This window comes from Abramis brama, assembly GCF_963993115.1.
Source record: "Abramis brama genome assembly, chromosome: 9".
Lineage (NCBI taxonomy): Eukaryota > Metazoa > Chordata > Actinopteri > Cypriniformes > Leuciscidae > Abramis > Abramis brama.
In genome coordinates, this window is record NC_139971.1 from 6,794,175 (window position 1) to 6,805,646 (window position 11,472).

The following is an 11,472-nucleotide window of genomic DNA, read 5'->3' on the forward strand; positions in this document are numbered from 1 at the left end:
TGCATATTTTTGTTATGTTAGATTATAAAATGATTAGGCTATATGGGTTTGTTTATGTTTGTTATCATGATCCATATGTATATGCTCTTAAAATGCAAAGTAGAGTGGAAAAAATTTATCATAACACCTACACTTGCAGGTGCTGCATGGCGTGAAACATTGTATTTGTTTAAATGGCTATTTAAATCACAATGCTCATCTTTGTTCCTGTTTCTATTTTGATGAGAAACAGTATAGTTGAAGTCTGTTGTGATGTATTGAGCTGAGACTAATGATGGCATTAACAGCACCCCCACCCCTGTCCTTCTTTCTTATCCTGTTTTTTTTTTTTTTTTTTTTTTTTTGTATTTCTCTGAGCAGTCTACTGCTGTTGGAAAACTCACCAACCTAACAGAGATCAGCTCTAGTCACAGTCCACCCATTGGCACACCCAAATCCCAAAGTGGTACACCCCGGCCAGCTTCCGTTGGTGGAGTTGTGGGGGGACACCTTCCTGGCACCAGTACTCCTTCTTCCACAGGCCATCCAGACAGTGAGCCAGCCCAAACCCACAGAGGAGGAGGAACATCAAGCAGCAACAGCCGCTCTGCAGTTCATTCACTGGGCCCAGGAAGTTCAGGTCCACAGTCTGCAGGGGTTTCAGGAACAGAAGGAGTGGACAGACCAGGTACAATTCCCCACCATGGTGCAGGTGTGTCTCCTTCCTCAAGTCCCTCTGCTTTATCTGTACTCCGTCAGAGTGAACTGGCCCAACGTGGAGGGCCAGGAAACACAGATGGCCTCTCTAAGGAGCAGCTGGAACATCGTGAACGCTCTTTGCAGACTCTTCGAGACATTGAGAGGTTGCTTCTCCGAAGTGGAGCCGGTGCTGGCCATGAAGAACCAAGAGGTCCTAATGGCAATCCTAATGGCACACCTAATGTCAACAACAATAATAGTAATGATGGGGGTAGGGGTTTAGAAGATGGTGAGAATGGTGGAGGGAATGCTGGTGTTTGCCATAGCAACAATGCTAGTATGCCCCATGTCAGTGTAATGAAAAAGTATGAGGAGCCATTACAGTCCATCATCTCACAGACACAAAATCTTGGTGGCCCTGGATTGGATGACTCGCTGATGGGCCCACACCATAGTATGCCACCACATTCTCACCACCTCTCCTCACCCTCAGGGTTAGACATGGGGCCCCTTCTTGGACCTGAGGGTGTAACACCAGAGCAGCTAGCTTGGAGGAAGCTACAAGAAGAGTACTACCAGGAGAAAAGGCGGCAACACGAGATTAACCCCCACCAACATCCCCAGCATTTCCGCATGATCCCAGAAATGGGCATGCCTGGGGGACCTCCAATGCTAATGAGGGGTCCCCCACCACCATATCACAGTAAACCTGTTGATCAACAGTGGGGGCCAGGGCCAATGGTAGGGGGCGGAATGGGAGGGAATTCACGAATAATGGACATGCATCAGGAAGGTCCTCGAGGGCCAAGGTTTCTTGGACAGATGCGAGGTCCTTCAGGTGGGGGGGTTTACACAGAAAGCCCTGGAGGAGTTCTAGGTATCGAGGGGTTGGGGCCTCAGAGACCTCCAAGGCCAGGCATGGGTTGGTTAGAGGAAATGCCTCCAAACATGGGTGGTGGAGGCCCATTTCATGGGTGCTATCCTCCAGGGGGTCCTGGGGGACCTCCCCAGCACTTTCAAGGTGATTTGGATCGCCCTATGACACGGGAAGAGATGTTCCGCAGACTCCATAGATTAGACATGCAGCAAATATCCAGACAGCAGCAGCAGCAGCAGCAGGCCGGGCTTGGAGGCCCTAGGATGATAGATAACTCTGGGGGACCAGGCTTTCCCAATCCTGGAATGGGAGGAGGCCCACCCTCCCGTGGCGATCCAATGGACTTTCCTGGTTCTCGGACTATAATGGGCTCTCCTATTGGTGGAGTAGGCAGTGATGGCCCCACAATGAGAGACATAGTTGACTCTCCTTTAGGGGGTAACCTCAATATAAATATGGGCATGAATATGAATCCACAGCAGCAGCAGTTGTTGGCTCAGAAGCTGAGGGGAGGTCCTGGAATTGGCGGACAGCTTGGAGAGATGTTGAACCCTGAAGACATTTCCCGCATTAGGGCTTCACAGAATGGCCGGGGTAGTTCTAACAAAGGAATGATCCCTGGGCAAGATGGACCTCTTCAATACCCCAATCAGAGCTCCTTTCCTGGTAGTCAAGGTGATGGCTTATACATGCAGCAGCCATGCTCTGATATGTTTGGACCAGACCAGCCAGGTCCTCCCCACATGAGCAGCACCTCAAGACTTAGTCACATTCCCATAAACTCTGGCTCAAGGGGTACAGACCTTGGTGCCCGACACCCTCCTGACCTGCCCATTAGTGTTAACCCAATGGGTTCCCCAGCTATACCGCCATCTCACCAGCTTAAATCGCCTTCTCTTAGCCAGGAGCCATCACCCCTCATGCCTTCACCCTCTGCAGCAGGCCTGAAATCACCCAGCCAGTTACCACAGAGTGGTCCATCTCACCCTCCTCTACCAGCAGCCTCTGGGGCTGGAACACCCTCTTCCACCTCTATCAAGTCCCCCCAGGTAATAGGCCCTTCTCTTGGTCTTCGCTCACCATCTGGCTCCCCAGGACACCTTAAATCTCCAACCATGCCTGTTGCTTCACCTGGCTGGACTGCCTCACCCAAGACTGCTATGCCTAGCCCTGGAGGGCCTCCTAGTGTCAAAGTCGCAGGCAATGGAGGGAGCAGCTCCACTGATACAGGTAAAAAAAATTCTTAGAAATATGAATCAAAATGATAAAAAAAAATGTGTGCACATCAAAAGCCAAAACCAAATTTGGCTCAGGTGCAGGACAACAAAACAGCAACAATTAACAAAGAAAATAGATGTCCACAGTGACACACTGAAATTGCAGCTCCAAAGAGTTTAATTACCAAACAGTGCAATTTTTCAACCAGCCAGATCTTCATCAGGCACAATACCATTGTGGAGTGAGACTCAATTCTTGATAAGCACAGGCGATAACAAAGATTGGAAACACACACAGAGTCATGTGACAATTAATTAGACACACACATGTGACAAAGAAATAACACCTAGAAAAAAAAATACAAACTTGAAATTCTTTAAAAGTTGCACTGTTTGGTAAAACCCTTTGGAGCTGCAATTTCAGTGTGCAGACATCTATTTTCTTTGTTCATTCATAGAAATATGAAAACAAATTTTTGGTATATTTTTGCTCTTTTACATGATTTACAAGTCTTCTACCATTTGTTTGTTTACATTAGGTATGTCCCTGCCACCTAGGAGTTCCAACTCAACCCCCATCAGTCAGCCTACCAACTCTATCAATCCTAGCATGCCTTTCACATCCTCACCAGATGCCCCTCCCTCCCAGAATCCTCTATCCCTTATAATGTCTCAAATGTCAAAGTATGCCATGCCTAGCTCCACTCCGCTCTACCATGACGCCATCAAAACAATCGCTACATCAGATGATGAGATGCTACCCGATAGACCCCTCCTACCTGGAATGAACATGTCAGGTACAGATTTTAGACAGGTCACCTGTTTTAGAATCCAGAACTCAATGCATCATGGAAATTATACTATAATAAACGTTTGATGCCTATTTATATTATTTTACCTTCAATTGCTTTCTGTCTTTATTAGAGAAGTTATTCATTAACAGCATTACATGTTATCTCTTTTTCAGTAGGCAACATGGGAAATCACCAGTCTACACAGATGCTCCTCTCCTCGCAGGGTTCAATGGGACCTCACAGTGGTCCGCAAAGTCCAATGGGAATGGTTCTCCAAGGAGGCCCGCAGCTATCCCATGATCCCACAGGACCTATGCTCCCATCCCCTAACCCTATGGGAATACCAGGAATGACCTCAGCAATAATGGGAGGTGGACCTCCAGATGGAATAGGGCCCTGTAATGTTTCCCCAATGCACCCCCAAAACCAGATGGGAGGATTCCCTCGTATGCAGGGACCCCTTCACTCCCCTATTGGTGGTATGGGGCAGCAGTACCCTCAGCGTCCTGATGAGGTCTTACCACCCCAACAGATGCATCTTCTAAGTAAAGGCATGTCTCACCAGCGGCCTCCTCACCAACCAGACACTTTTACATCAATGTCCATGGGTGATGGTCCAGACCTAAGTGAGGTCATCAGGCCCTCGCATACAGGCATTCCTGAGTTTGATCTTTCCCGTATCATTCCTGCAGACAAGCCCAGCAGCACCCTACAGTACTTCCCCAAGAGTGAAGCCATGTCCCATCCGCAGCAAAATCCTCACCAGGGCCAACCGCCTCCACAGGCTTCTTCTGCTCAACTGCTCAAACAGCTCTCCTCATCTGGACCTCCCCATAGCAACATCCCCTCCTCCAACCCCCATATTGCTAACCTACAGAATATGATGGCTGAGCAACAGTTGCCCCTACACCCTTCACACTCACATTGTGGGATGCGCCAAGGTATGGGCATGCCTCAGATTGGCTCCAGGGGCATGGGATCAGGAGGTGGGATGGGGCCCATATGCCACCCAGGGCACATGATGGGCAGGACAGGCATGTCTCCTCAACAGCAGCTTCAGCAACAACACCACCATCAGCAACAGCAGGCCATGATGGCCAATAACCTCTTACAACACCCGTCCCACCCTCCCCGTGGCATGCTGTCTCCACAGCAGCACCCTCATAATCTTATGGCTCAGCAGAATCTGATGATGATGCAGGCTAAGCAGCGGGGCATGGCTCTCCCTGGGGAGCACTTTGGCCAGCAGGGTGCCCTCATGTCCCCCCAAGGACCTATGATGGGACCTCCACATTCACAGTCTGGCATGATGGGCCCCCAAAGTCTTAGACAACGGAGCATGTCACTGGACAGCCCATTGGGCTACGTGCCTGGAAGTATGGCCAACATGCCCTTTTAAACTAGCTTATCTGTAATACTGTAAAAACCTTGTTTCTTAATGGCTATTTCTCATTTGGATGTTTTTATTGCCTTTGACTAACTGTGGCAATAAAATGCTAAAAACTTTGGTTTAAGTAACAATCTCTTGATGCTGAAGATAACATTGGGAGAAAATGCAACTGTTGAGGGTTATCATAACAGTTAAGTAAAATCTGAAGCCATTTTTTAAGATATTTGTAAAATATGTATATTTGAGATCAGTGTGTTTGATTGCAAAGGTTAAAGGAAAATAGCCTCTGGGTTTCTATGTTCTAATTACATTCTGGCTACCAAACTGTTGTGGAAGGTAATATATAAATATCTATATATAAATATAATATATATATATACAGTATATATATATATATATATATATATATATATATAGTTGCTGTAAATAATATGCAATTTGTGCTTGTTTGCAACTGTTCTGTATACTGTGTTTTATTAGAAATCTAAATAACAAATATGAAAAAAAAAAAAAATCTGTTCAGCTACTTTGTGTTTGCCTTCTTTGATGTGTATAAGGGGATATTTTGACCGGCGATCACATTACAAAAAAATTCAAGACACCATTAGATCAATCTATATTAGACTGTTTTATTTCCAGTTATTTGTAACATAACAATTGATCTCATATTTAATAATAATCCATTCAAAACACAATGCAAAACATTATAGCAGTTTAGGGATGATGCTCTGTTTTGCTTATTAATGAAATTCATTCTTTGACTAACAGATTGTCCCCATTTCATACACTCACATATGTGCTTTCAGTCATGTTTCCAGTCATTGGCTCAGTGATCTGTACAGCTCATAGCTGGCAAGGCGAGACACTACAGGCAAAAACAGTGTTTTCATGCATCTGTCAATTTTGAGATTTTGGGCTTTTTGGCTTTTCATAAAGTGTTTTTTCAGACTAGTGGAAAGAAAACATCCAAAATACACTTTTAACTGTATCTTTTTTAGAGCACTTTATCTATTTGCATCTGTAGGTTTCATTTGCTGTATATATATATTTAAAGGCCATTTTCTCAAAATGAGTTTTTCCTCCTACATTGAGCCAGAAATCTCCACTTCAGTAGCACTTACACCAAACTTTACAGTTTAATTCTTATTTATAGTCTTACAGAGGGGTTTGTTCATATATAATTTTCCTGATTTTATACAACATTTTATTCCTAAAAAAAGGGTAAAAAGTTATTTATTTCTGGCTGTTGACAGTATTTTCTGATTTATGGAGTGATAAAAGAGAGATATCCAAAATCCCCTCAGTAAAAACCTTTGACTCTAATATATATAAAAAATGAAACAAGAATTTTGAACCTGGTTTTATCCAATGCATATTTAATTAGATAACGCCTTGTTTGCATATTTAAACATAGCATTTCAGAAAACTTGTAATACATTTTTTTTTTTTTTTTTTTGTTGTTGTTGTTGTTGCAATTATTAACGTAATCAACTGGGGACGTATGGTATTTTTTAACCTATTAAAGGTTACATTTTCTTGCCAGAAAAACAATAATTACAAAAACGCTCAGCTGCTTTTAAATGTATTGGTTGCTTGTTGTGGTAGTAATGGCCTCTGTGACCGACATCCTGTTAAGACTTTTTCTTTGCAGACCTGACAGGCATACACGCAGACACTTTGTTTTTGCTAGCAAATGCAGGAGGTCTCTTCGGAAACGGACCCCTATGAAGGCGTACAGGATTGGATTCAGACAACAATGGGAAAAACCAATACTCTCCGTCACTATCAGCGCCCGTTCCCGTGAGGCTCGACCATGGCATCCCTGCTCAGGCATAACCCCTATAATCACCAGGGTATCAATGAAAACGGTGATGTTATACGGCAGCCAACACAGGCAGAAAACCATTGTAACCAGTAGGGCCAACCGAATTGCTCCCTGTTTCTCCAGACTTCTCTGGCTTTGGCAAAGAGTGATGATTATAGAAGTGTAGCAGTACCCCATGATCACCAGAGGCAGGATGAAGCACAGTAGGTGTGTGAGAAAGCGGCTGACCAACAACCAGTTGCTTGCATGTATGCCATGGTTGTGGTAAGAACAAGAGATCCTGGTAGAGTTGTTCTCTTCCTTCACGGACAGGAACACCATGTTGGGAATGGTCACAGATAGGCAGATGAGCCAGAGCACCGCACAGGTGAGGTGAACGGTCCTAGGCCGACGGGCCTGGAGACTGGGGATGGCGTGCACAATGGCGAGGTAGCGATCGAAACCGATGCATGCCAAAAGCAAACTCCCACACACCAGGTTGAGGCGATTGATGAGGCCCAATAGCTTGCACAGAAAGTTTCCAAAAAGCCACCCGGTTACTCCATAAGTTACCGCGAATGGAAGAGTGAAGAGGAGGAGCAGGTCAGCCAGGGCCAGATGTAGCAGATAGATCTCTGTGATGCGCAGGTTGTTCCGCCGTTTTAGCAGAACTGTCAAGAGGAGACCATTTCCAGTTAAGCCCAGGAGAAACACCACACCATAGACAAGGGGTTGGAACACAGTGCGAAACAGATGCAGTGGGTTATTTTCGTTGCCACAGGTGTACCGCTCGACTCCATCAGGTCCTTCTGTCACATTTGCATAATCAAATTCATCCAGATAATTCTGAAACTACACATTTCAGGAATGTCAACAATTGACTTGCAAGTTGCAATATTTAAAGATGCCTTCCAAAAAAGATCTAAATAATTTTTATATAATTTGAATCATTAAAGCTTTTTGCTTAATCATTTGCAATTTATTTATTATTAAAATGTTAGTTTTAGAACTTCATTTGATTACCACAGTTTTTGATACATTTCTAAATCAAATCCAGAATTAAAACAGACAACAAAGACTTTCATTTATGCATTTAGCAAATGTTTTTATCCAAAGTGATAGGACCTTATTGTTAATAGGGCCTTAGGGGGCATTTTTAACAATAAAAAAATAAAAAAAATAATTTGTTGCATAAAGCAAAGCAGTTTTATATCCACCTGTGGCATTTAGAGGAAGCTATTTAAAGGAAGTGTTCACTTCCTTTTTTTTCTCCGTATTTGAAAATAAAATAAATGGAAATAATTATAAATAATACAATTAATAATAATAATAAACAGTAATAGTAGCAAAAAAGTAGTTATGACAAATAAAATGATTCATGGGAAAACTTCTAGAAAATATTTATTGTGGAGATGTAAACTGATCATTTTGTATCTATAATACCAATAATAATAATAATAATAATAACAAATTGATCATGTTGTTATTAAAAACCTTTTTTTTCTCAAAATGTACAAATCAGTTCATAATTGTATATTTTTCTAATTGATAGAGCTTGTTTTGTTTCCACAGGATGTGAATTAAATCAGTGATGACTACCATACTGTAATTTCCTAAAAATGCATTGAGAGTTTAGAAATACTCACATTGAAAGTGACTTTGTCAGTTATTTGATCCATGTTTTTGTCCTGATGTGGATGACTATACTATTGTCTCAGAAATGTGTGTCCTCGTCCACTCCGGGTGATAAAACCTCTGATCAACGACCCATGATTTGCGCTCAGATTGTCAAGACACGCCTCTTTAAAATTTACCTCCTCAAGACCTCAAACTTACCTTATTTGAATTCTTTAGAAAAAAACAATTAAGCCCACACATTTCCTTTGCAGAGCAACACATCCCCCACTCTCCTGCTATTCAGTCAGATTTATTCCGTATCGGTATACACACTACCCAATAAATAAATATACTAAAATCTATTTGAAATACATTTATTTTGTATACATTTACATAAAAATACCCTGCAACTGTACTTTACTAAATTAGTTTACTTAAAGTCTGCTATTGGAACAATTAATTTTGTATTTAATGCACTTTAGTTATCTGGAAATAGTGCTGAGGTCCAACTACAGATATTCTTAAGTAGGCCTATAGTTGATTGTGTTAAAGTGGAACTATTGCAAGTACATAGGTACACTTTAAATATCTTGCATTTAAATGATATACTATCTTTACTAATAGTGATATTAAACACATAGGCTTAATATTAATAAATAATAGTAATCAATAATAAAGTAATCAAATCAAAATCAAATCAAATTAAGAAATGTGCATCGGGAAATAACTAAATAAAAACTCCAAATAAAGTTTGTATATAATATTTATATCAGTAAGTCTCAATGCCAGTAAATATATCAATGGGTTTGTAGGTGTAGTATGAAATAAATGTAGGCCTATTTTAAATAGATTTCGGCATAGGGTTTGTTTCACTATAGGCAGACTCTGCATCCATTGCCTCTGACATGTTTTCTCACCGTCACGCACCTAACTCGGAAACTCTTAAGAAAATCCAGTTGCCAAAACTCATAATTACAAGTTGTGCTGACATGTGCATTTTATCTAAGACATGACTTGAAAACACTGTAACTGCCGAAGCTAAACTTGACCCCCATTGACCCCAACGTCCTACCATTGGTTGAACCAGAAGTTAGCATGTCAGACTGCTATTCTTGATCTATGTTTCGAACACGCCATCAAGTCAATGCAATCACACTCACCAACAATCAGTTTTTCTGTACTTTTGCTAAACAACTGAACTCGCGACTGCACACTATTGGGAATCTGTGTTGCAGATTTGGCACATTTGTCAAAAGGAAACCTTTAGAGTCTGGAAACTCATTGCAGCTAAAGACGCAAGTCTCACCATATTTCAAATCCAAACGAAAATGTGAGGTAGAACTGAAGCATCTAGTTTGTTTCTGCTAACAGGTGCTGGAAAGGCAGAATTTCCAAACACATCTTTTGATGATGCCATTAGCACACTTCAAGTTTACTTGAAATGCCATTGCAATGTGTTTTAAAATCACTAAAAGTTTGTTATCAGTATAATGTTAATGTATGTTCAACACTCTTGCAGTGTAATTGAATTGGAATTGTACTGTCACAAAAATACATTTGAAGTTTATGCTGAGTCAATTCTGCGTTTCAAAACTTATTTATAGTGTACTTAAGTATCCTTGGATACTTAACAAACAAGTTCCACTTTACAAACAAGTATATTAAATACAACTTTAGCTGAACTTCAGCACTGCTTTTGGACAGCTAAAATGCATTTAGTAGTACTTTTTAGAGGTAAAGTTGTATTTAGTACAAAATTAGTTGTTCCGATTTTTTAAGTATACCAATTTATAGTGCGCCACAAATACATTTATAGTTATACAAGTACATACAAATAAATTGTGTTTAAGTATACTATTTTTTTTAGAACACTAAAGGGTACTCTTACATTTTGATCATTTTTCTTGTAGCCTATTGTTTTTTAGCACCTGGCTGACCGCAACTTTTGCACCTACTTATTTCTCAGTTATCTGGCTTGGTTACAGAAATCTCCACTTCAACTTTGGCTTTGGCAGTTAGGCTGCCGACATACAAAAAACATTTGTGGGCAAATATGGATATATAAAAGTAAACAAATATAAACCTATTAATTACTTTACTGAAATGCAATTGCAACTGATTTATATATATATATATATATATATATATATATATATATATATATATATATATATAATTTTTTTTTTTTTTTTTTTTTTTTCAATTAAAGAGTAAGAGCAGATAATAAAAGGAAAAGGAACTGCACTTTGGTCACTACATAATTCCCATAATTATTTAATTACTTTACCATTTACCAAATGTTTAAATTATAATAATAAAGTAAGGAACAGTTAATGTTTTTGGACAGTAGATTTTTTGTGTTTAGAGGATGCAAAAAAAGTCTTGATAAATAACTGGGTTGTTACGTCTGACCCAAGAGCTTGGTTGCACAAAAACTACCCCAACACTGAAAAAAACAAAACATTGACCCAACAGGTCCAACCCTGCATTTAAGTTGACAAAATTAACGAAGGTCACACAATTCAAATTATGATTAATTATAAATATTAATGATACATATATAAATCAGAAAGACTTTGTATGCAAAATGTTCTATATTTATAACATCTGACATAGATTGCATTCCAGTGTTGTGCTGCTATAGGCAAGCGTCACTTTCTCTATTACTCATATTTTAACATGTAGGCTAGACCACAAGCAACCACCTACAACACTCCTGCATTGCAGTGGGTTTTGCACCGACAATTAGCCTAATGCTCGGTTTTTTTTTTTTTTTTTTTTTTTTTCTCAGAATTTTTTAAAAAAATGATTGCTACAGTGATGGACCCATTCGGAGTGTGAAGCTTGCTGGAGTGGTTCCAGTTTACTAGGAAAGAAATCTCTTCAAGGGCTCATTGATAACATGCATTGATATTGTGTCTGATTTCACTCTTGTAACCAACATAGCATTCCATTTTCCAAACAACTTATCCTGTGTAAGGTATCAGGGAAGCATAAGCCTTAATTCAATTAGAACAGTTTAATTGGTCAGGAGAGAGTAATTCAGCTATATGGCAATTAATTAATCTCTGTCTGAATCCCACTGGTGTCCCTAT

At 40.5% G+C, this 11,472-nt stretch overlaps 2 protein-coding genes across 8 annotated transcripts in view; one reads left to right on the forward strand and one right to left on the reverse strand.

Moving 5' to 3' along the window:
* Nucleotides 1-5,409, forward strand: part of bcl9l (bcl9 like) — a 57,807-nt gene extending 52,398 nt beyond the window's left edge. For all 7 annotated transcript variants that reach the window (XM_084123695.1, XM_084123690.1, XM_084123696.1 and 4 more), the window contains 3 exons: nt 361-2,785; nt 3,312-3,569; nt 3,740-5,409. In XM_084123695.1, the coding sequence (XP_083979821.1) occupies nt 361-2,785; nt 3,312-3,569; nt 3,740-4,965 (3,909 nt within the window). In that variant the 3' untranslated portion in view covers nt 4,966-5,409. The remainder of the gene's footprint in view (nt 1-360; nt 2,786-3,311; nt 3,570-3,739) is intronic.
* Nucleotides 5,410-5,560: 151 nt separating this feature from the next.
* cxcr5 (chemokine (C-X-C motif) receptor 5) lies at nt 5,561-8,546 on the reverse strand. Its single transcript, XM_084123698.1, has 2 exons — nt 8,407-8,546; nt 5,561-7,612 (listed from the first exon to the last, which is right to left on the reverse strand). Exons 1-2 carry the CDS (start codon nt 8,437-8,439, stop codon nt 6,533-6,535), a joined length of 1,113 nt encoding a protein of 370 aa, XP_083979824.1. The 5' UTR covers nt 8,440-8,546; the 3' UTR covers nt 5,561-6,532.
* Nucleotides 8,547-11,472: the final 2,926 nt, after the last annotated feature.